Raw genomic sequence first — 26,552 nt, forward strand, 5'->3', positions numbered from 1 at the left:
TCCAGAAGCATTCGGTACTTCTGTTAAGGGGAGCAGGGACTGGCACCATCCTGAATGCCTAAGAGTTCCCTGCCCCATTGTGGAAGGTCAACAGTGGTAAAGCAGCCCAGCCACCTTCGGCCTTCTAGGGAGGGGCAACCTTCTCCCCACCCCCCATGAGGAGGGATATCCGCTTGGGTGGAGGGGGGCCTGCTTTGTGTGGAGACCTGCCCAACTCCTGCACCAACTCCAACTAAGGTGATAGGTAAATTCAAACACTGGGCTGTAACCCTATTGGCTACCTGCATGTGGCCGGAGCTGGCTATGGTCCCTCTGTGTATGTGACTATCCCATTGGCCACTTGTGTGCGGCCAGGTTCCACCGCATGGGTTTTGCCCTTAAAAACCCAGCGTGAGAGCCGCTCGGAGTCACAGTGTCAGCTCCCGAGTCTGCACTGTGTCCCTGGCAATAAATTCACCTTCACCTTTTTTGTTTGTTTGTTTGTTTGCCAGTCCTGGGCTTGAGCTCAGGGCCTGAGCATGTCCTTGGACTTTCTCAAGACAAGAGCTCTACCACTTGAGCCTCAGCACCACTTCTGGCTTTTTTCTATGTATGTGGTACCGAGTAATTGAACCGGGGTCTTCCTGCATGCTAGGCAAGCACTCTACCACTAGGCCAAACTCCCGGCCCTAAATTCACCTTTTTATATGAGACTGTCTCTGTGTGGTGGACTCTGGAGGGATGTGGAATCCCCTCCTCCCAACCCCACAACACTTCCTTTTTTACCTATACATAAGGTCAGTGATATGTTATCAAAATGTTAAAAGAAGAATGGAAGTATCCAGTACAAGCATACATGATACCTTCAACTTTAACTTCATATCCTTTCCTCCAACCCAAATGCAAAGAGGTCAGAGTGGAAACAAGCAAGCAAGGTGACAGTCCTTCAAGAGATAGGGAGTATATGTCTTATTGCAAAGCCCTCCCTGGCATGCCCATCCCTGTGGTTATCTAGGGAATGGTCTAGGCAAACAAGACGAACAAAAACCAGGACCTGCTCACTAGTCAATATTCAGCAAACCTTCAGTATCTCTTTTTCCTAACCCTTTTGGTTCACCATGGCCATAGGATATAAAAGATCTGAACTGAAATCTGTTAAAGTTTGAATTCTCCCTCCCCCACACATTCACACATCAATTCATATGTCAAAATCCAAGCCCCTCATCTGTGGCCTTATACGGAAATAAAGAGATCACAGATGCTACTGGATGGCATGAGATCATAGAAGGATAAGAGGAAGAGGAGGAGGAGGAGGAAGAGGAGGAGAAAGAAGAGGAGGAGGAGGAGGAGGAGGAGGAGGAGGAGGAGGAAGAAGAAGAAAAGGAAATCTGAAGACAGATACACATATACATAGAATCCCATGGGAAAATGAAGACAGATGGAATGAAGCCAAGGATACTAAAATACACCCCACACACACACACACAATCACCAACTTGGTGCAGAACATGTTTTCCCTTATTTTCTCAAGAGGAATCAGCCTGCCAGTACCTTCACTCTGCACTTAGCCTCCAGCACTGTGAGACAATACATTTCTGACATTTAAGCAACCCAATTTGTGGTATTCCCTTACGGTAGTCCTATCAAATTAAGAGTCCCAGCTCTACAATTTTCTCATTCCTTCCCTGTATTACTTTTAAAAATTACTATTTGTTGGGCGGGGAGTTTGGCCTAGTGGTAGAGTGCTTGCCTAGCATGCACAAAGATCGGGGTTCAATTCCTCGGTACCACATACATAGAAAAAAGCCGGCATACATAGAAAAAAGCCGAAGTGGTGTTGAGGCTCAAGTGGTACAGCTCTAGACTCCAGAAAGTCCAAGGACAGTGCTCAGGCCCTGAGCTCAAGCCCAGGACTGGCAAACAAACAAAACAAAATTACTATGTGTTGATTATACAGGTGAGGATTTCATTGTGACATCTCCATATATGTATACAATGTATTCAAAGCAATCTCACTCCTTCAACCACTTTCCCAATTTTCTCATATCTAAACTATGTACTGTGGCTCTTATTGTAACTACAGCAGATACTAATAAAAACATACAGTGGCTAACTAAAATGTCATTCTCAGATTTATTACACGCTTTTTTGAACATTCCCACAGACATCATGCAGATTGATTGATAGAAACAACAGCTCTTTCAGTCCTGAATTATATAAGTAGCATTAAAACCCAGTGTGTATTCTGAGAGTGTGCAGTTTTTATTCAACAAAGTTTCCTCTGAATTAGTGGTATACACCAAGGGCCTATGTATTTCACACAGATCGCTCTCCTCACATATCCCATTTTCAAACTGAGGGATTGCACAATTAGTAAGTAACCCAGGTTCACATAGAAAGTAAAGAAGACAATCTATAAACCCAGCACCCTCACCAATATTACTTGTAAAACACCTAACTTTTCCCATGGCATTAGTCTCTGAGTAAGTTACCGTCCAATCACTTCCCTACTAAGCCTTTCCCTCAGCAAAATGAACAATAATCTTCCATCCTTGTGCTTCTGCATCCAGCAAAGGCATATCTTTATAATCTTATACCACATATCTTTCTATCTACAAACTCTGCCTCCGATGTATCTGTACAACCATGCTTAAACACAGTCTCCATCTTTGTCTGCTATCCCTAATGTTACTCTCTTCCATGGGATCCCATCTTCTACTTGCCAACAAACAGACCCATTTCTCATGCAAAGGATACAACCTTTCTTTAACAGAGCTTACCCTGACAAATCAATGTATAAATGATGAGTTGTCTCCAGTGCATTATTCCATATTTTTGAGAATTCAGGGATGGTGCTATTAAGATAGGCTCTACCTTAAAAGATGATGAAAGAAGTAGAATAGTTACAAAAACCATGAAAACAAAAGGAAGTCAGTTTGCACGAAAATGATAAATTACAAACTGAATATACAAAAGAGTCGGCACTTCCAGATGGAATGAAGAAGGAAGAACACTACAGTACTGTCTGATCTGGGGCTTAAACTGGGTCAGGGAGAAATGTAACCAGCTTATAACCATGTCTACACATGTGTTCCGAACTTGAAGCATATTGTGTTATTTTTGCCTTTCTTAGAAGCATATAAGCCCTCAAAAATATGTGTAAACCAATGGAAGATTATATGAAGGGAGGAAAAAGAAAGAAGATTCCATAAAACACAGTGAAGTCAAGTCTCACTGTTTTCATAAGAAGTTCTCCTAGATCAGGCAGGCAGCCACTGCTTTTCTGTCATCTCCTCCTTGCTTTAGCTGTCTGTCCTGTCTACTTTCATTTTAATTTTTCTTTGTAGAAAGTCCTTTGAGGCTCAATTCTTTCTTCCTTCCTAGTTGAGTATTTTCTGGTAACCTCAGGTCTCTTGCTTCCTGTAATCCTACTGCATGCATGTTTCTCCATGCAACCCTGGGTTCTTACTGTTTCATACTCAATTATCCTCCAACAAGATTTTACAGCTCCTCAGGACTCAGAACCACATCATATTTATGCTTCATGACTCTAGTGTTCCTGACATCCAGTCATCTCCTTAAATACAAAAGTACCTGGCAAATACTTGCTGAATGACTAAGTCCTTTCAGTATTCCTATCGCTCAAGTGTAACGTCCTTTCATCTGACTCTCCACCTTCAGAAGTGCACTGGGAAAAGTTATACATCAAAGGGTTCATTCCCAAGTAACAAAGATTTATCTTTTGGGCAACTTGCAGTCACTAAACAGCCAATGGCTTCAAGGGGACCAAAAGTAGAAAAAAAGAAAATGTTAGAACACAAAGAATGATCTGTAAAGCACCATCTATGACTCTGTAAGCTCGACTGACCTTTTTTGGGTAGAAGGTAAAGTTTCTAGAGCATACAACCAACTATATTTGTTACCTCTTAAGAAGAATAATTTCATGGCAGTCACATGAAATCCTAAACTATTAGTGAGCAAATATCTTAGCATAACAAGCTACCTCAAGAATATGAGTTTCTTTGCAGAAAGAATAAAAAGGTGATCTCAAAGTTTTATACCAGTGTTTAAGATAGAATAAATCGAACTATTGCATGAAAGCAACAGATCAGTTCTTAGTTTGCTTGCTATTCCTGAGTTCTCCTTTAACCAGCAGGCTCTAACTTATGGAAGAGTTTGGGTAAACAGCAGAGGAAGGGAACAAGAAGTTACCTCAAAACTAAACAGGTCAACGGAAGATACTCTAACATAACTTTGTAAGTTTTCTGTGATTCAGATTCCTGAATCACAGTTTTCCTGAGAAAAGCAATTGTGGAAAGCATTTCAAAACTGCTTTAAAACTATAGGCTGGTGGTTCACACCTGTAATCCTTGCTGCTCAGGAGGCTGAGATCTAAGGGCTGTGGTTCAAAGACAACCCAGGCAACAAAGTTCATGAGACTCATATCCAATTAGCCACCAAAAAGCTGGAAGTGGAAACTGTGACTCAAAGTGGTAGAGCACAACTGAGAGGGAAAAAAAGAAGAAAAGAAAAAGCTCACATATTAACTACCATAATGTCTGATTTTCATGTTGAGAAAAATAACAGAACCACTGGCCTGATACCACAGGATGACTCTCTTCAAAATTCTATTTTCTTAAACAAAATAAAACAAAGTTCACATTGTTTCTAAAATACCATTATTCCTTTGAACCATACACCTAGCTACAAGAAGCTAGGAGGAGTTTCCAGGGCCACTTCCTGTTACCCACATAACTGGTCAAAGCTGCGCACGTGCATCTGGCCTCTGAGATTTCTTCCCTCCCTCCACTTCAGATTTGGGTCTACCATGGAAACAAAGCAGGGAAAAAAAAAAAAAGATTATAGACCTGGAGTTTGGCCTAGTGATAGAGTGCTTGCCTATCATACACTAAGACCCAGGTTTGATTCCATGGTATCACATACAGAAAAAAAAAAGCTGAAAGTGGTGCTGTGGCTCAAGTGGCAGAGCTCTAGCCTTGAGAAAGCTCAAAGACAGTGGTCAGGCCCTGAGTTCAAGCAGGAGGATTGGCAAAAAAAAACTATAAATATGTATCATATATGCATTTGCGTATATACACATGTTTATATACACACATACATGTGTGTACCTAGGTATTGATTGAATGTGTGTACAGGTAAGTATATATAGATCCAATGGAACACCACAGACTTTAAAATAAACTTCTAGGAGTTGAGGATTCAGTCCAATGGAAGAACACTTGCCTGCCAAGTACATGGCCCTCAGTTTGGTCTTCAGCTCTGAAAAAAAAGGCTAAAAATAAATTTCTAGAATAAGCGAAACATAGATGGGGAATCTAAGGTACAGTATGGTGAATCTGCTAATTAATTTTATTGTGGCAGTCACCACACTGCATATAAACATATCTAATTAATCTTTGTCAACTAATTTTTTTTTGGTCGGTTGTAGGGCTTGAACTCTGGGCCTGGGTGCTGTCCCTGAGCTCTTCAGCTCAAGGCTACTGCCCTATGTCTTGAACCACAGCACCACTTCCAGTTTTCTGGCAGTTAATTGGAGATAAGTCTCATAGACTTTAGTGCCTGGGCTGACTTTAAACCTCGGTCCTTAGATCTCAGCCTCCTGAGTAGCTAGGATTACAGGCATGAGCCACCACACTCAGCTACTAGATATCTTTAATTCTGAAGAAAAATAGCTTCAATGGGGAAAGGCAACACACTAATTGTAGAGCAGAGCAATTTGAAACATTTGCTTGAATGAAGGTTGAACGAAATTTATATGATCAACATTTACCAAATCTGGCAATTAAAAAACTTTGCTTTACTAAAAATTCTACATAGAGACTGTAAAGGCAGCTTTTACATAAAACAGTAAAACAGTATCTTCTACAGCCTATAATCAAATCATTCTTCATTGCCAAGATTTTCTAATTTTGATGAACAGGAGTCAAAGAAGTCAGAACTCCAGAAAACCTCATTTAAACCCTGCTAGACAGAGAGGAACTCAAAGTCTCCTTCAGAAATCCATCCTAGAGGGCAAATCATTTATTTAAAAAATAAAAACAAAGCAAAAGAACCTCTCCTGTATTTAGCATAAAGCCTTCTTAATGCTTACTTCATGTTGATTTTCCTGTTCCTTCAGTGAAGCAAGAAAACAGCTGTTCAGCATTCTCTTTGAGCATACTCTTTCATGTCGTCCAGCCCATCACTCCTTTGGAGAGAAGTATACACACTGCAGGTGGCTCCAGATTCTGGCTGGCCCCTGCCTGAGTAGCCATGGGTTGGAAAGCCTGTCGCCCTCTCTGTTGATTCTTCATGGGATGATATCATGAACTTGTTTGTCCCAGAACTGGTAAATTTCTAAATGTCCATCATTTACAGTCAATCTGCGGGATATACTAGGACAATGAAAACTGCACTGCTGTGAGAGTGTAAGTTTACAGTCTGCACTATCTAGCTTAGCCACTCTCCTGCAATCAAGCATCTTGGTGTCACTTCCTCTCTACTTGGGGGATTTGTGCTGACTGGACTTTAGCATGGGATATTTTTAAACTATTTGGTAGTTTTGTCATGTAGTTCCCCAATTTCTTTTCAATGACCCAACTTTCTGGACATAAGTAGCTTTAGAATTGAACAACACTTTCTAGAACAAATATAAATGGCTAATAGATACATGACAAAATGTTCAATATCCTTCACCATAAAGGAAATACAAACCAAAACCTCAGTAACCTTCCATCTCACCCTAGTCAGAATGGCAGCTACCAGGAAGACAAACAACAAATGGTAGTAGAAAAGGAATCCTCATAAAGAAGCCAACAACAAATGGTAGTGGAAAAGAAATCCTCATACACTGTTATTTTGTTGGTGGGAATGCAAAATAGCACAGCCACTATGGAAATCAATATGGAGGTTAAAAAAATACTAAACCAAAAAACTACTGGGCATATACTGGAAGTACTGTCAATCAATACACCAAAAAAAAAAAAGATACCTGCATACACATGTTTACTGCAGCACTGGTCACAATAGCTAGGTTGTACAACGATCTGAGGTGGCCAAGAACAGATGAATGAATAGAAAAGACCTCTCTCTCCCTCCCTTCCTCCCCCCCTCTCTGTTTTGTCTCGAATATTATGTAGCCATAAATAAGAATGAAATGAAGTCATTTGCAGGAAAACAAAATGGAAGTGGAAAACATTATTTTGAACAAGAAAGCTAAAATGAAAAAACAAAGGACTATACTGTCTGTTTTTGTCCATTTCTGACAGTTAGACCAGAAGACATATTTATGGACATAAATATAATGTCAGAAGACATATTTATGGACATAAACAAGCATATATGTACACACACACACACTTAGAACATGCGTCTAAGTAAGAGACTACTTAGGAGGAGAAGGGAATGGGTGAATAACTGAGATACAACTATACATGAAAATGGCCTACAGAGCCTCCGTGAAAGCTGTTGATCAATAAGGGATTAGAAAGAAAGGGAAAGAGAAATTCAGTATTTTTTCTATACTGCAATCTAATCTAAGAGTGTTCTACAAATAAGTCAATTGCTTATTAATTACTCCTCAAATGAGTAATCTACACTGGTTTAAGAACATAATGTGCAGATTACTGCATCGCACCTCAAAAGTTCCACAAACAACACTCCTACTTCAGGAATCCCCAACACATGCCTTCATTTTCCTTGGCATAGCCATGCAACAGTACAGCTATTATACTGCCTGTATATTTCATCAATAAAAACATTATAGGTCCAAAGCCTAATGAACCCATTTCCTTTACAAATTCCTTTTAAGAGTTAGGAAGTTCTGACTCAGTCTTTTTTCAGTGTAACTTATGCATACATTAAATGCTTACTGTTTGTTGCAGATATTAAAAAATGCAAATGTCATCATAGTCAACACAATTTTACAACCGTATGGCATGTGTGTATGCAATGAATATTTCAACTGGAAAGAATAAAATGACAGCCTTTTTAACAAGCTGGGGACATACTCAATTTCTAAGAGTAGAGAAGCTAATTTAAACATATATACACACACACAACATACACTGGGAAATTAATATAAATATCTTACTATATTTCACATTAATGGTAGACTAGGAAGGCACTTTTAATTCTACAAATAATATCCAGAGAAATTTTGTCTTAGCATGCAGATATATAAAAATCCATGGCCAATCTCTCTAGTTTGTCTATATAGTAGACAAACACAACTGTGACATATGCTTACTGCACGTTATATTTTTGTGATGAGACTACAGCTACCTAAAGACTGGAACAACTCCCAAATATATATTACAAAACAGAATACCAACTATCAGCAATGCCCACAGTTTATACATATTACTGCACAGGAAAATTCAGCACTTTCACGAACCATTGAAAACTTTTGATAACCACACCCACCACGATCCCATTTATAGACTCTTCCAAGAGAAACATAAGGGAATCCAGTGATAATCTTTTTTTTTTTTATTGTTGAGGTAATACATTCGCCAGATAGTAGATGCATTACTTCTCACACATTGATACCCATCCCAATCATCTTGTTTCCGCCCCCCCTTCCCTTTCCTATTTCAAATAAACAAATAAACAAACATAACGATACAAGATTAACCAAAGGGCAACAAAGAAGAAGAGAAATAACACAGTACATTAAGAACAACAATCACACAAAATAAAGCTCTTCAGTTAGAATGGCCAGGATCAGGAAAACGAATAATAACAGATGCTGGAGAGGATGTGGCCAGGAGGGATCACTACTACACTGTTGGTGGGAGTGCAAACTCGTTCAACCACTATGGAAAGCAGTGTGGCAATGCCTCAAAAGGCTAAACATAGAACTCCCCTATGACCCAGCAATTCCACTACTTGCCATTTACCCAACCATCCAGAAACAAGGGCATACTAAATCCACTAGCACAACAATGTTCATTGCAGCACTATTCACCATAGCAAAGATATGGAACCAACCTAGATGTCCCTCAGTTGATGAGTGGATCAACAAGATGTGGTATTTGTACACAATGGAATTCTATGCTGCTGTCAGAAAGAACGACATCGCCCCATTTGTTAGGAAATGGAAAGACAGAAAAAATCCTATTAAGTGAAGTAAGCCAGACTCAAAGGAACTTAGGCTCAATGGTTTCCCTCATTTGTCATAATCAGTAGAAACCTTGGGCTGTACTAGCAGAGATCTGTAATAGAGCAAAATCTTGATACATAAGGCCATATAGTATGAAGCTAATTGAAAGGACCTCCAGGATATTGAAACAAAAGCCATATAACGAATGATGTCCTTAATGTACTATGTTATATCCCATCTCCTTTGCTGTCCCTTGGGTATCTCATATTGTTATAGTATCTCACTTTGTTATCTGATATATTGAATTTATTTGTATTTGGTTATTTGAAATTTGATAGGGAAGGGGGGAAAACCAAGACGGGTGGGAGGGTGGGGGGAGGGAAATGGGTACCAAGACATGTGAAAGGGTATCAATGTATGTGAATTAATGCACCTTCTATCTGGCAAATATCATGTAACCCTTTTATTAATTACAATAAAAAATACTTTAAAAAAAAAGATAAAGCTCTTGTTTCCATATCCTAGAGAGCCTTTCATTTAGTCTCATCCTATATGACCTTCTGTACTAAGTTTTTTCATTATTGTAATCCTCTGCTAGGAGAATCCTAGATGTGTACTAATTATTATAAATGAGGGAAACCATTGAGCATATATTCCTTTGAGTCTGGCTTACTTCACTTAATATGATTTTTTTCTAAGTCTTTCCATTTCCTTCCAAATGGGGTGATGTCATTCTTTCTGACGGCAGCATAGAATTCCATTGTGTATAAATACCACATCTTTTTGATCAAATCACCAATGATAATCTTAATACATATAAAAACACACAGTCAGCTGGTGGCTCATGCCTACAATCCTAGCTACTCTGGAGGCTGAGATCTGAGGATCAAGGTTCCAAGCCAGCCAGGGCACAAAAGGACCTGAGAATCTTTTCTTTTTTCTTTTTTTGCTAGTCCCGGGCTTGGGCTTGAGCTCAGGGCCTGAGCACTGTCCTTGGACTTTCTCAAGGCTTAGCACTCTACCACTTGAGCCTCAGCATCACTTTCAGCTTTTTTCTATGTATGTGGTACCTAGGAATCGAGCTTGCGTCTTCATGCATGCTAGGCAAGCACTCTACCACTAGGCCAAACTCCTGGCCAGATCTGAAAGAATGTTATCTCCAATTAACCTCTAGAAAAGAGAAGTGGGGCTTGAGTCAAGGGTAGGGCGGTAGCCTTGAGCTGAAGAGCTCAGGGGCAACGCCCAGGCTGAGTTCAAGCCCCATGACCCACAAAAAAAAAAAAAAGTAAACCGTCAACTATCTTTTCTTCCCAAATCAGAATGACTTCCTTTCTTCTCTGTCATCTCTTAGCAAGGGTCTGTGGACACTTTTCCTGCAGCTGGTTTATACCTTCCCAGGCTCTGAAAAAGCATCTGGAATCCTCACCCTCTACTTGCAACAGGCCACAACTTGCCTGCATATAGCAGAAGTTAGCAATACCACTGGTAAAACAACTGGCATGATGTCTGTTAACAGGAAAGACTAAAGTTAGTTAAAGGGAACTGAGTTATCAGTCAAGACTCTTGCAGAAGTTAGTAGACACCCCTGGGTGAAATCCTGACAGGGCTGGAGGGGAGGAACAGAAGAGGAGGCAGCTTGGGAAATAGGGGTGGGAGGCAGAGTGGGGGGCTGTATTGTGTTGTTGTCTATAAACAATCAGCTACAGAATCTGGAAAAGCACATATACATTCTAGAGGAATGACAGTATGGGCAGTAGTGATAAAAGGATAATTGAAATGTAAAGTTTTTAATTATATGAATTTGGAGTCACAAGGACAAATCACATTAAATGTGTAATTTATGTTAATCTCATCAAGATAAGGCATTAATTACTTATAAAATGATAAATCTCTTGCCTTCTATATTTTCATTTCCACACCACTAAAATAAAAGTAAAGGGCTAGAAGTGTGGCTCAAGTAGTGAAGTACCTGCCTAGCAACTGCCAAGCTCTGTGTTCAACCCACCGCCCTTCAAAAATAAATAAATTTAAAAAGTGGAAGTAAAAGACTTGCTATGTTAGTATGGCAATTCCCAAAAGACTATAGAGCTTCCCTATGACCCAGTAATTCCACTTCTGGGCATTTACCCAAATGTCCAGAAACAAAGACATACTAAAGCTACTAGCACAACCACATTCATTGCAGCACTATTTACCACAGCTAAGATATGGAACCAACCCAGATGCCCCTCAGTAGATGACTGGATCAAGATGTGGTACTTATACACAATGGAATTCTATGCTGCCATCAGAAAGAATGACATGGCCCCATTTATAAGAAAATGGTAAGACCTAGAAAAAAATCAGACCCAAAGAAGCCAGACCCAAAGAAACAGAGACTCCATGGTTTCCCTCATTGGTAATAATTTGTACATGTCTAGGATTCTCCCAGCAGAGGATCACAATAGCTCAAAAGCTATGTAGATATGGCCACATAGGATGAGGCTAAGTGAAATGAACCTCAGGATAGGGAAAACAAGAAGTTTATATTTGTGACTGTTGTTCTTAATATACTGTGTGAAGTTATTTCTTTTCTCTTTTTTTCTCCTCCCTTATGGTTTATCTCTTGTTGTTATTGAATCTGACTTTGATACCCAGTATATTATGCATACATTACTTGTCTATTTGTGCCGGGGCCTACCGGCAGCAAATTGGGATTCCTGAAATAGGGGGCAGGGACTGGAAAAAATAGAAGAGAGACAAACACATCGGGTCCGAGAGGTCTGCAGCCCAGGCAAAAACTGCAGCCCCGTTTATTATCAACGCAAAGCTTATATCCCTTCTCGAGACCAGGGTACTCCCAGATGTTACATCCAGATGGTTAATCAGGGAACTGTTGGGGGTTACATTCATATGGTAAATCTCAGATCAATTGAACAGGAGAAGGCCAAAAAACAATAAGACAATCAAGCAATTATCTGATGCAAATCAAAGTACAGTTTGATTCCACTCTGGCTCCCAACATATATGAAATAGGGAAGGAAGAGGAAAAAAACAAGATGAATGGGAGGAGGTGGGTGGAGGGAAAGTGGGAGAAAAACATGAGAAGAGGTTCAAGGAGTAATGTACCCACTATCTGATGAATGTAACTGTAACCTCTCTATACATCAACCCAACAATAAAATACAATGTTTTTTAAGAGTGGGGGGAAAAAAAAAGACTTTCTATGTGATACTCTCCATGTCCTCTAGGCTAAAGTATAAAAATATTTTGGAAAGCAATGAAAAATTATTAGACAATTTGAAAATCTGAGTATTATTAGAGCTACCATCTTTATTAAGGGCCTCTTCTCTCCATCAGCTGTCTATATGCCTATGAATGTATAGATAAAAGTTTATTAACAACAATAGCCCTCAATCCATCCCATTTCTACTTTTTTTCTAGCTCGATACCTCAGAATCTGTGCCAAACACAGGTGGTTCACCCTGTAATCCTAGCCAATCCAGAGGCTGCTATCTGAGGATCGCAGTTTAAAACCACTTCAGGAAGGGGAAAGTTCCTGAGACTCTTATCTTCAATTTACCACCAGAAAACCAGAAGTGGTACTGTGGCTCAAAGTGGTAGAACACTAGCCTTGCATGAAAGAGCTCAGAGATATCACCTAGGCCCCTAAGTTCAAGTCCAACAACAGCAACAACAACAACAAAAAGGGGAGGGGGGTGGAAGAAATCAGAATCTATGATTAGACTATATGCATTGAAAGATCATCCTTAAGGAACAATTAAAATATTACACACTTAATGCAAGGTTTAATTTTTATAGGATAATTTACGATGAGAACTGAGCAGTAAATGAGAAGAATGTTTTTAAAATACTCATTTCTAATGATTGATATCAACAAATAGTACAAACCATCAGTTCCTTAGGAATCTGAAATTCTAATCTCCATTGTTCATTCAGTCACTAGTTCACCATATGAATTTCAGGAGAAATCATTTCCCTCTCAGTTCTCTGGACTCTGACACTGGCCTCATTCCTATTTTGGGCACTGATTCCAGGTCTATAAAATTTTGTTGTGCTGTTCAAATATCTACTGATAATTTGGTAGTCCCCCAGAGAATTTTATTCTGTAGATCACTACTGTGTAGGGAAAGATAATTCTAACATGAGAAAACCCTAAGGCATTTTGCAGAGTAGTGAGAACTTTCCTCCTTGCTCAGGTACTCTTTCAGTTGGGGTCCTGGCCAGCCCTCAGTACATGCCTTACAGATCAGCAAACAGCCTGCCCCTCTCAGAAACAGAAAACGCAACACATATGCTATGAAGTTCCCTTGTTCCCTCTATCACAGCTCCTGCTTTTTTCCAAAAGCCTGTCACAAACACAATAGTGCTTTTGTTTTTTATGTAGGGGATATTTGAGATGATGAAAAAGAAATATATATAAATATAAATATACATACATATATATATACATATATATATGTATATATATATATCCGGCAGGAGCTTCTGGCCCTTGCCTGTAATTCTAACCTACTCAGCAGGCTAAGCTATTCTAATTACCTGAAAGGTTGTGGTTCTATGCCAGACCAAGTAGGGAAGACTTTAAGATTCTACCCCAATTAACCAGCAAAAAGCCAAAGTGATGGCATGACTGAAATGGCAGAGGACAAGCCGTGAGCAAGAAAGCTGAGTGAGAGCAGAAAGCCTTGAGTTCAAATCCATTATTGGAATATGTATGCATATATATGTACATATAGGTATATATATACATATATAACACACACGTAAATATTACATATATACTCCTTATTTGAGATTTAGGATTGCGAGGGTTAATTCATATTTAACATACATATGACTGCAACATGATAGTCATCTGCTAATTTCATTGCCTCCTCTGAAAATAACGATGACCACCAAATCGAAATTGAAGAATTTTTGGTTGGCTATGGGGCTTTAACCTAGGTGTACCTGAGCTCTTTTGCTCAAAGTTCTACCACTTTGAGTCACAGCTCCACTTCCTGTTTTCTGATGATTCTCTGCAGATAAGAATCTCATAGGTTTTCCTGCTGAGCTGGCTTTGAGCCACAATCCTCAGATCCCAGCCTCCTGAGTAGCTAGGATTAAATGCCTGAGCTACCAGTGACCCACAAAACTGAGAGGTTTCACTTTCTTGACTTCCTCTCCAGTCTCTTTTTGAAGTGGCAAGTTTCAGAATCCTCTCATTTCTTTCATGCAATATAGTGTTGTCCAAGATTAAGTAGAAATAAGTAGCAAAATACACCTAGTCACAAATAACACTGAGAAATGTGTAAGTAAATGTTTCCTTGAGGGTGCATTTTCACTGATGTTAAGATGCCTTCTCAGAGATTAAAAAGAGTTTTTATGATGAGGCCCTGGTAACCATCTGTGAAATTAAGAGTTTCAACTCAGAGATGATGGCAGCAGTGGACAAGACAGAAGACTGGCCTCATTGAAATGCACTATGCTTTTGCTTATTTATTTTGTATTCCATAAACAGGAAAGAGGACACTAGGACACACACACACACAGGCGCTGCCATAGGACTGACCTCACCTGGCAAACTCACAAGGATTTTCTTGCCTTTCACCAGAGCCCCATCTCCGAGGGACAGAACCTTGGTGCAGGAGGGTCAAGAATGGAACCTCATCCCAGCTCCTTCCCCCATGCAATGTCCTATAGTGGGACTTTAAAGAATTACCTTTCACTAGGGGACTGTAGTATCACATTTAATCTGATTGTTAAAAGGTACTTTGCAGGACTCCATTGAAACCCGAGGAGACCGCCACTCACAGCCTAGCCTCCCTGAGGGGGGGGGACTGCTCATCTGCATGACCTCCCTTTCTCCCCTGGCACAGGCCAGCCCGGGCCTGTTTCTCACGTTCTCCCTTTCGGGGCCAATTCCAGCACCCACGGGTCCCTGGATGACGGAGGCTCTACACTCGATCTTCTCTGCATTATGTTTTTCTTCTCCCAATGCAATAGCATTTCCTTTATAAAAGGCAAAAATGGAACACAAGTACTGGGGTTATCCCTACATTTCCCTGTCGTGTAAAATACCGATCTTCAGTATAACATTCCATAGAGATCGTGAGTTGGGGGGGGGGGGTGAGTTAAAGAAAGGGCCATGTGGGGAGGAGTAAAGGGCAGCGTGTGAAAGGTACTGGGCGGATGTGTGCGCACGCCTCCGCCAGCGCACACCGAAGGGGACGCGATGCCACGAGGAACGGGGGAGAACTTCTGGAAAGCCTTTTAGCTCACCAAAGTCAACTCTAACCTCAAGAATCCGGGAAATGGAGGTTCGCGCCTTTGAAGCGACGCACGGGGTGTCGGGGTGCGCCCCGGCCAGCCCCGCACAGAGGCGGGAAAGCAGTGCGGTTCCCGCGGGCACCGAACTCGGGCCCCCCCACCGCGGCCCCGCGGCCCGGCGTCCAGCCCCCTTCGCCGGCGGCCGCGAGCCCAGGCTGGGCGCCACGGCCGCTCCCCACTCCCCGCGACGGCAGCCGGGCAGCCCCGCGGGAGCCGTCCGGGAAATCGCGGCGGAGCCACTCGGTCCCCGCCGCCCCAACAAGCGATCTCCGCTCCTTCCGGCGCGCGGGGCTCCGGCTGGGGTGGAGAGGGGGACGTGGCTCCCGGCTGGGCTGGGGCGCGCAGCCAGCCCCGTCGGCGACCCGCCCGGAGACGCCCCGGAGAAAGCAGTGCCGCGCGCCGGGCCCCCGCGCGCCGCCTCCCGCGCCCCGCCGCTTACCGCTCCCCGCCGCGGCTCCGTTCCCCCGGCGGCGGCGCCTCTTCCCTCAGCCTCGGCTCCAGCCCCTTTTCTCTTCCCCCGTCACCCCAGGGCGCCCGGGCGCCCCCACCGGGCCCCTCGGAGCCGAGTCCTTAGCGCCCCCGCCGCGCCATGGGTGCCGGTGGGCGCCGCGCCCCGGGATGCGCCGCGGCAGCCTCGGCGGTGCTGTGAGGTCGCGGGCGGGCGGGCGCACGGGGCGGAGGGCGGGCGCACGGGCTCCGCTGGAGGGAGGTGGAGGAGGAGGAGGAAACCGCAACGTCACCAGAATCTGGGGAGGCGAAGATGGGGAGGGGGAAACCGGGATCCCCTCCCCCGGCCGAACCCCGACCTCGGGCCCGCCCCGCCCTCCTCCTCTCCCGGGACTCGGCGCGCTCCAGCACAGCCCCGGCCTTCCAGGCGGCTCGGCCCCGGCTGCCCGCACCCCCAGTCCCGCCAGGCCGTTTGGAAGGACACCCCGAGGAAAGATAACTTTTGGAGGCCCAAGGGGGAGGAGCTGACGGCTTCTGTGAAGCTCTGGGAGTGGAAAGGACGGCGAACTTAAAGATTCCACGACCCAGAGCCGAGCCCGCTCCCCTCCGCCATCTCCAGACCAGCCACCCCAGCTCCCAGCCCTTCGCCCCTCGCTGGGTGGAAGCCGCGCTCGCCTCGGCTGGACCAGCCGGACGCACGGGCTGCCCGGGACAGCCCTGAACTCACTCCGCGGGCGGAACAGATCTTAATCATCAGGACATAAAGCGCTTAGAGGAAGGCGTTGTGTGAGCAGCTCACAAAAGGAAAACTCATTTATCTAATCTCATGTGCATGCCTGTGTGTGTGTGTGTGTGTGTGTGTGTGTGTGTGTGTGTGTGTGTGTGTGTGTGTGTGTGTGTGTGTCGAGGAGAAAGAGGAGGGGAGGATCATGTGCCATCTTCGTAGTCATAGTTTTAGACATTTCCTCTCTCACAAAATGTTAAAAGCAACCTCAGTTGGTCCAACCAGTTCCCAGTGAGAGGTGTCTAAACACACACACACACACACACACACACACACACACACACACACACACACACGGCCATCACCCAGAGGTCCCACAATGAACCCCCCCTCCCTAGACTGTAATCCATGGGCCAGCAGTTTACCTTACCCATTCATGAGAATGGGCGACGTTTCTGTCATCGGCCAGCGTTCCTCCCGCACTGTCTCCCTGTGCCTTTGCAGTTCTGAAAGGTCACCTCCTCTGCCTGTCCTACCCAAGACATTCTCAACGCCTGGAGCAACTTCCTTCCACCCAGCCACACTTCTGGGGAAAAGAAACTGTGGATGTCGCATTTCAGAGATTCCTCACAAACTTGCCAGAAGGAAATGGCACTGTCAACCTTTCTAAATCTTATCAAGTAAACCAGTGATTTGTTTAAACTTCTTGATGTTTCCCAAATGACATTAGTATGACTCAAATCCTTATTATAGGACTCCGACAGCAAAGTCAACTTCAGAACACCAGCGTCCTCATCTGTATTACCACCAGTTAACAGTAGATACAAAGTGACTAATATTTATTAAGAGTTTTACTATTTACCAGGCACTGTGCTGTGAGTGTATTAAGGCCGGAAGTGTGGCCTAGTAGTAGAGAGCTTGTCTAGCATGCACGAAGCCCTGGGTTCGATTCCCTGGTTATCTATCACATTCACAGAAAAAGCCCCAAGTGGTGCTGTGGCTCAAGTGGTAGGTTGCTAGCCTTGAGAAAGCTCAAGAACCATGCCCAGGCCTTGAATTCAAACTCCAGAATTGGCAAAAGTGTATTATTAGGATAACTGCCTAAATGTGCCTACATGTAGTATGACTTATTTCCATTTATCTCCGACAACATGGAAGAGACTTCAGAGAAAACATCTTGTCTGATTTACTGAATTCTCAACAAGTGGCCTTCTAAATCAGTGAGTCTCCATCCTAACACCCTACATCACCAAAGGGAGTAACAGACCCCACACCAGACCAAGGAATCACAATCTTTGGGGTTAGTATTGAAGCCTTAGCATCAATATTCCTTCTCTTCCCGGATCATCATAATGTGCGATCAACATGGAGAATTCTTCAAAGCTGGTATTACACAGGGCCATTTGCTCCACTTTATTCCCCACATTTACCCTTGATTAACCTAAATATTTGCCTCTGAATAAGGTCTCCTATTTGCAAAGATCTTCCTTCCCCCAGTATAATATCTCTTAACAGACTTGAAGGTCTGCCCTGAAGGTCTGCTATTTGGAGTCTGTAGGAAGCAGGTACTGCTGCTTCCGCAGGAATCCCTCCCTGCCTTATAGCCAGCTCCTCCATCTTTAATTCATGCACTGGACTTCCCCAGTGTCCTTCTCCAAACCTGTTTCACCCAAAAGCAGACTGGGAAGATGTTCAGGAACGTTCATACTACATTCTAGCTCCCCCCCCCGCCCCCCCCCGCACGACTGCTTGTCATTTGTCATCATATACTAACCACAGTTTGTGTGTCTGCACTCTCATATGATTCTATTGGATCTTATATTGAAGCAGACATTTCAGTTTGTTGACCTGTTGGACACTGCAATAATTCAGCTTCCCAATTTCAAGTGTTCTACAAACCCACTCTTCTTCCACTTTACAGGTTAAGTTTGCCTTTGCAGGTACCACACCACCAACTGATAATGAATTGGAATGTGGTGCTCATCAGTTGGGGATTTGTATTACCTGGTCGTTCCCTTGTTCCCAAACAGCACCTGAAGACCTAGCATGAATCTCATTCTTCCCAGAAGTGGCTGTAAACAGACTGCCTACATGCTTGTCTCTTAGATGTATTTGCTCTTGTGGTACAACAACAGGGGAGAACTGCTTTTCTTTTTTAAACGGAAATGCCTACTTAGAGAATTCTTGTAATTTCAGCTAAATTGCTTCTTCCTTTTCAAAGAGCCAGGATATGACTTTAGTAATAGGTTTATCATTTTTTCTCAGAATCTGTGAGCTTTCCTGTCTTTTCAGAAATCAAGTTTCTTTTTTGTAAACTTAGCCTCCCTTTATCCATCTCCCTCAGGGTTGATACTAGCTCAACTCTCCTTGTTAGAAGCACATAAATTTTGGAAAGCTAGGTTGTTTTTTTTTTTTTTTTGCAACTTCTTCATTTCTCATTGCCTTTAGATAAATCCTAGCAAAATTAATTTACTCCTTTAATTCAAGGGGGCTTTTATTGCAGAAAACAAAAGAAAAAAGTTCTTTTTTTTCTTTATTATTCTTCAGGAGTTTCACAAAGGGCTTTAATTCTATGCCAGCTTGTGAGTATAATACATCTTGGTCAGTGTCAACTGACCCAACTCCATACATCCCATCAGTTTTTCTAGTTCCATTTTCACATATAAACATTTAATATTCTGTATTTGTCCACCCTTTCCCAATCCATTTCTCTAAGAATTCTGCTATGACATCCATTTTTTTTTATCAAGCAGAGATATCCCTTCTGTGTTCTTATTGGACACAATCCTTTAAAATGGGTTTTTGGTTAACTGTAGTTGTAGTCTTGGTTCTAGCCTAAGTCCATTATCACAGAGCTGTTATGTTATACAACTTCTATCTTCTTGAGTTTAACTTACTCAGACCCATGTCTGCCTTACAGGTTGTTCTCACTACTCATTTATCCCCTTTCTGGTCCAAGTTTCTACCCATAATCGTAATCAAAAGGCCAAGAAGCAATAAATTATCTGTAAATCTGCCTTATCCTATAATTATATGCTTACTCATCCTCAGTCACTGAAGAAGTAAGACCTCTTAGGTTTGTTCAAGCCACATTGCCTGCTAGTATCCTTATAGTGATAATCTCCTCTCCTTGGGAGATCCCTTCCCCTTTCTGAGCCTTCAACCCTAGTCACACATCTACTAGAGGCCTCTCGACCCTTCCTCACTCAGCCAGAACTTGCCAGTCCTGACCTGTTCCACTTTATTTACCAACTCATCTCAAGTGACTCAACCACAGCGTTCATTATTAAAACAAAATAAGACAGATACCTACATTCCTAATCATGATTAAGTCCCACTTTCAACCTGAGCCACAATTTAAGATTTTTTGGGGATACAATTATCCTTCAGGTATAAAATATGCTGATTTCATAATGTTCTGACAGATAGTTAAGTATTCTAGGCAGGTCCCTATGTGTTTTATTTCATCCTCACACGCCCTAATATCAGCATTGTGCCACCTGACCAATGATCTAGATTCAATAAAAGAAGAACCCTGTACCTGCAACAGCCTTGCCTTGCAGTCTTGCTAAGCTAGAGCCACAAATGAACAAAAGATAACAAAAATGAGGAAACAGAAACTCAGAAAATGGAACTGAATTTTCCCAAACTTATATCACATATATTATATCACATATGATTGAGTTTGTTGATATCAAATCCAGCCTCTTTCCAATAAACCATATGACATAAAATAACTTTTCATACCTAAAACACTACTCCAGTTCAAATGTTGGACTCAGTGGAGGAATATTTCTTCCTTCATCCAAATTGACTTTTGAAATGGATTTCTAAGTAGTTTTCATTATACAAAGTATACTACTGAATGTCACAAATACCTGTAAAATTATGATGATGTTCTCTGAAATTACAAAAATGATTACCAGTATTTGTTAAACAAATGAATGGAATTAGATGTATATTCTTTTCCTCAGTGTCACAGAGAGGATTAAAAATAGTTTTAAGTATTTAATATTTCTGTTAAACATGACTGTCATGAACAGGAAACTACAATGAACCGTTGCTCAGGAATTTTAGAAAAAGAATATTGGTTGAGACGGGCTTCAGTCAGTGACTCTTCAGTGCTCTTTATCCTTCTTTTCCTGTACTTTTTTGTTGGCGGTGGTTTTTTAAATTTAGTTTATTTGTTTATGTGGTACCTAGGACTGGAACCAAGGGCTTCATAGCATGCTAGGCAAGTACATTACCACTAGGCCGCATTCCCAGCCTAGTGCTCTTCATTCTTGAGCAGTATTTTGTCCTCTTTACCATCGTCTGATTCTTCCCAAAAGTAAAAGTAAGGAAGTGCTGTATTCAGATTCCAAGAACCCATGTCTTGGTGATACCAGCAATTTATTATTTCTGTCTCCTTGACCTGATTCCTCTATCACTTACTGATTTTATTCTCAACCTAAATTGTGATTATTCTTCTGTTTTCATTCAATCAGTAGAGATGAAATATTGAACTAGAATAAGCTTATTTGTCACATTTATTCTGCTTTAATAATTACATAAAATACTGGGAAGATAAGGTTTTATTTAGCAATGTACTTTTTTTTTTTTTTTTGCCAGTCCTGGGGATTGAACTCAGGGCCTGAGCTCTATCCTTGGGCTTTCTCAAGGGTAGAGCTCTACCATTAGAGCCACAGTACAATTTCCAGCTTTTTCAATGTTTGTGGTGCTGAGGTCTCTAACCTGGGTCTTTGTGCATGTTAGGCAGCACTCTACCACTAGGCCAAGCTCCTGGCCCCTAGCAATGTACTTTTGAAAATACTTTTTGGCAGGCTCGGTGGCCCACACCTGTAATCCTAGCTACTCAGTAGGCTGAGATCTGAGGATCATGGTTCAAAGCCAGCCAGGACACAAAAGGACCTGAGACTCTTATCACTCATTAACCTCTAGAAAACAGGAAGTGGGGCTTGGCTCAAGGGTGGGGTGGTAGACAAGAGCTGAGGAGCTCCAGGACAGTGCCCAGGCCGAGTTTAAGCCCCATGACCCATAAAAAAAAAAGAAAGGAAAGAAGGAAGGAAGGAAGGAAAAGAAAAGAAGGAAAAAAATCCTTTTTGAGATGAAATTTGGGAAATGATCTTTAATTTCAGAGCTGGCTGCAGTAGTGAAGCAGATTTCACAATGCAGTGATGCTTTAGTTCACATACTTGTGGTTCCAATAACGTATGTAATGATCAGGCTAGTCAGACGTTTTTTGTGCTTTTGTTCTGCTAAGAAGATTGTGTCAAGCAAAGAAAGTCTTGGCTATTTTGCATTTACAGTCTCTTTTAGATGAAAATGATGGACAGTTTGCTAATGATGAATATGAAATCAATGACCTAACCTGTCTATATTTTTGTCATCTTAATTCCAAAGAATACACTTTTTTTCATTTTTATGATTTCTGAATCACATTTCTGATTCATTATGGCCATATGAAAAATATAAAAATACTACTATTTTTCTTTTGCCAGTCCTGGGCTTGGGCCCAGGGCTTGACCACTGTCCTTGTCCTTTCTCAAGGCTAGAACTCTACCACTTGAGCCACAGCACCACTTCTGGCTTTTTTTCTCTATCTGTGGTACTGAGGTATCGAACCCCCATCTTCAAGAATGCTAGGCAAGCACTCTACCACTAGGCCAAACTCCTGGCCCTATTTTTTTTAAAGTGCTAAAAGTACAAAATGTAAAAGCCTAACTACAGTCAGAAAACTAGTGCTACCTAGAAGCCATCTGAGCAAGAATGAAATTTAGAATAATTATAATTCTAGCCCTTTCATCTAACAGAGGAAATAAATCTGGTAGAGTTCCTGTTGCTAACTACTTCTAGAAGTAGGAAGAGAAATCAAACCATACTATTTGCAGCAGAGCTTTCTTTTCCCACTTCTCTATGCTGTAGCATTGACCAAGGAACTGCAATTAACTTCTCCTTTTATGGTCCTCCCATTTCATATTAACTTTGGCATTTTCCAAAAAAAATTCTGTAAAGGCACATTCCTCCCATGAATGAAATAAAAATGAATAAGAGAAATCAAATGGCCATTGAAAGGTGCAAGTGATAACATCCTTTATTTAGCATTGTCAAAGTTATCAGTAAATAATGAGAGAGAGAGAGAGAGAGAGAGAGAGAGAGAGAGAGAGAGAGAGAGAGAGAGAGAGGGAGAGGGAGAGGGAGAGAACAAACATAATTTCCCCTATGAGATTTGGGCAACATAATCTCACCTTATTACATATTTGCATTTACCACCCAGCCAATCACTTATCTTTGAGATGAAATCTTCAACAAACTTGGACACACATTGAGTTACGTGTCTTTTCATTATATCGGGGACTTCATTCATTAAAAGTCTTAATAAATTTCCATCTGTTTTTGCATGTATCCGATTCCTAAGTTTCTTACTATTAAACTAATATTGGATAGTGGGGTTCCTATTCAAGGTGGCAGATTAAAATTACGGTGTGAATATTGGCCAGGTACTTATTGTGCATATGTTATATGTATATTTTATAAAATATTATTTTTTGTGGGAGAGCAATAGTTGTGAACTGAAGAGCTCAGAGACAGCTCCTAGGCCCAGAATTCAAGCCCCACAATTTACAAAAAAAAAAAAAAATTACTTTTGGATTGGTTGTTAGCCTTGTGGCAACTGTTACAAAGTAGCAATAGAGCATATTTTGTTATATAACATGTATCTAGTATAATATTAATCTGCAAGTGTAAAGCCCTGGAGATGAATCTAATCTGAGAATCAATCATAGGCGTTTAGTGTTTTTAAGGGTCACTGTAGTCCACATTTGCATGAAGTTTGATATAATGTTTGTACTATACTACCATTCCTAATTTACATGATATTTATCAGGAGGTTGACAGAATAGCTCTTTTATTGTAGAACTCCATATATTTGGATTAGTCTCTTTGCACTAATCATTTGATGATATAATATATTACAAAAGAAGTTTTTAAGCTTACTATTGTTTTTCTGATTTTTATTTTTATTAAATAATTTATTACATTGATTTTTACATCATATTTCAAATGACATGTTTAACAAACAAGTGTTCAAGAAGGGAATCTCTATATACAATCACTGGCACTTAGTTTGTAGAACATAATCAAAATTAGGCTAAGGGTTTGTATATCATAAATACATATTAATTTATGAAATAAAACATTACCTATAGAGTTATAGGTTTTTATGTCTATGTAAGCTTACTGTTTTAGTTTATTTTTATTTATTCATTTTGCCAGTCCTGGGGCTTGGACTCAGGGCCTTGAGTGTTGTTCTCGGGCTTTCTCAAGGATAGAGCTCTACCACTTGAGCCACAGCAGCATTTCCAGCTTTTTCTATGTATGTGGTACAGAGGAATCAAACCCAGGTCTTCATGAATGCAAGGCAAGCACTCTGCCACTAGGCCAAACTCCCAGCCCCAAGGCTTACTATTTTAATATTATATTTATTAGGTATATTTTTTATTCTTCAATAAAAATTAAAGATTTTGGTGTCATTCCATAGCACAAGACTAAGTAAGAATTTGGACACAGCCAGATGTTTAGGAGATATATTAAGAGCTTCACACATTCAGAATTCAGAAAGCTTTTCTGGAAGGAAGAAAGACAGCACACTGATTAGTTTGTAGATCTCAAAAAGTTTATTCAACCATACAAAAATATAAAGGAGCTATGAATAATTCTTAATATTAAAAAGTACTCCATTATATAATAAACCTTTTATAAAAATTTTTTTTCCAGTCCTTGGACTTGAACTCAGGGCCTAAGCATTGTGTTTGGGTGCTTACTCTACCACTGTTGGGGCCTGACCTCCATCTCTGAGGGCTGATTCTGGCTCAGCAGCAATTAAAGGGCTTTGGCCAGGCATTCACTCCTTGCATACCTCTCTTAAGGCATCTCTGTGTATGTGACTCAATTGAGCCCTCCCCCCCCACCCCCCCCTTTGCGGGTCTTGAAGCAGCGCAGGTCTTGTGTGCTTTCCTGCACCTGTCCCGCCCAGTACCTGAAAGCCCCACCCAGACCCTTAGTGGTAGCACGGTGGCCCTCTTCCTATTGGCAATTTTTCCAGTTCCCACTTTCTCCTACCCCAACAGTATATAACTAATTGATGCAATAAAGAGAAGAGAACAGCAGATCATCAGATAAAATCAGCAGAGATCAGCGGAGAGATCTGATGCGCTTTCATGGTTAACACTGCTCCCGACTCAGCGTGTTTTTTTTCTTCCCCGGTAATTGGGGGAGGGCTGGGTCACCGATACTTACCATCTCCCCTGGGGGGGGGGGACACGACGACTACAGGCTGGCCCTGTGCGTCCCTCCCCGTTCCTGAGTTGCTCCCCAGAGAAGCAACATACCACTAGGCTAAACTCCAGGCCTTCAAACGGCATTCTTAATAACTCTACTAAATCTCAAATTTCTAAGGATGATATTTTTTGCTTGATTAATCACTTACTTGTTCCTCTGTAATAAGTTTGAAGCATCTAAATGGAATTTCTTTGAACTCAGGTTGAATCCAGGGCTTTGTGCATGCTAGGCAAGCACTCTACCACAGCCTGTCTAAATGGGATTTCTAAATTCCCATATGCCTTGCAGATAAAGGAAAAGAGGGTGATGGCTTGAATTTTCTATTACATATGATGACAGTTTTTTGTTGTTGTTGTTGTTTTTTAAACTAAAGTCACTGTTCAGAGCTCTGGTGGGTTTGGATGCTTTAAAATATCATTCATTTAAAAACAGGTACAAGTTCTGAAGGAAATGGCTTTTGCAATGTCCATCATTCACAACTAGTCATTTATGAATCAACTAAGGGTTATTGGACTGGGAGTTTGACCTAGTGGTAGAGTGCTTGCCGAGCATGCATGAAGACCCGGGTTCGATTCCTGCATACCACATACATAGAAAAAAGCCAGAAGTGGTGCTGTGGCTCAAGTGGTAGAGCTCTAGCCTTGAGAAAGCCCAAGGACAGTGCCTAGGATCCACCAATAACACCATTCTTTTGAAATGTTTCAACCACCATATTGGAAGATGAAGAGAGAAGACATCATTTTTGGCTTAAAATATTAAGTCTAATATAAGCAAGGCTTTGATCCTGCCACCTAAAATAATAACTTGTTTTGATGGCATTTGGAGCCAGGGAATGGCTCAGTAATCATTCACACTTGTTCTTGCTGAGGAATAAACTAAAATAAATAAGAGAAGGGATGAGAAGGAACATTTCTCTCTGGTGCCAAAGGAAACCAGGATGGCCAGGAGCAGGGGACATATCATTAGTGAATTCCATAATTCACAAGGTTCATTTCAGCAGCTTTTTTTTTATTCTTCCTTCCTTTTTTCCCTTCCTTTCTTTTTTCTTTCTTTCTTTCCTTTCCTTCGTTCTTTCCTTTTTTCCTTTTTCTCTTGCTCTCTTTCCCTTCCCTTCCTTCCTTCCTTCCTTCCTTCCTTCCTTCCTTCCTTCCTTCCTTCCTTCCTTCCTTCCTTCCTTCCTTCCTTTCTATTTCTTCCTTTCTACAACGTATTGGGAAGATATAAAGGCCTCCTTATGGATTCCAGACTGCTAATGAACATCAAGGAGAGGCATCCACTTAAGGGCTCGAGTTTGGTATTTTAGAAGTTACTTTGGAAGGATTCAGTTTGTAAACAGAATCTGGTAGGTGGAGGCTGCAGCAAGGGCCTTTTACATAGTAAGGCTCTCTAAGATGGGGATTATAGGAACTGTCAATGCTCAGTATGGCTGCTGCAGCCAAACATGAACAGCACGAGAGAGAGAAAGCTAGCACAGAGTGAAGCTCAGAGTCAAGGACATCCTGGCCCATGCCACTGTCGGGTCAGGTGATCTCGTGAAGCCACTTCACCCCCTGCAGCACGTGCTTCCTCCCTTGGGAAATGACAAGGTCTCATCTACAAGATACCTCAAACTCCAGAAATTCTTAACTCAAAACTTCTGAGCTAGGG

General features: G+C 41.6%; 1 protein-coding gene across 2 annotated transcripts in view; it reads right to left on the reverse strand.

Annotated features, from left to right (window-relative positions):
- The window catches only part of Dse (dermatan sulfate epimerase), a 54,180-nt gene extending 37,078 nt beyond the window's left edge, over positions 1-17,102 (reverse strand). The window contains exon 1 of one of the 2 annotated variants that reach the window (XM_090338247.1): positions 16,996-17,102. In XM_090338247.1, coding sequence (XP_090194373.1) covers positions 16,996-16,999 — 4 coding nt within the window. In that variant the 5' untranslated portion in view covers positions 17,000-17,102. Of the gene's footprint in view, positions 1-15,833; positions 16,066-16,995 lie in introns of those variants that run through there. The other variant, XM_090338248.1, reaches the window with a different exon arrangement.
- Positions 17,103-26,552: the final 9,450 nt, after the last annotated feature.

Source organism: Megascapheus bottae, chromosome 8 (assembly GCF_031878675.1).
Source record: "Megascapheus bottae isolate mThoBot1 chromosome 8, mThoBot2.hap1, whole genome shotgun sequence".
Lineage (NCBI taxonomy): Eukaryota > Metazoa > Chordata > Mammalia > Rodentia > Geomyidae > Megascapheus > Megascapheus bottae.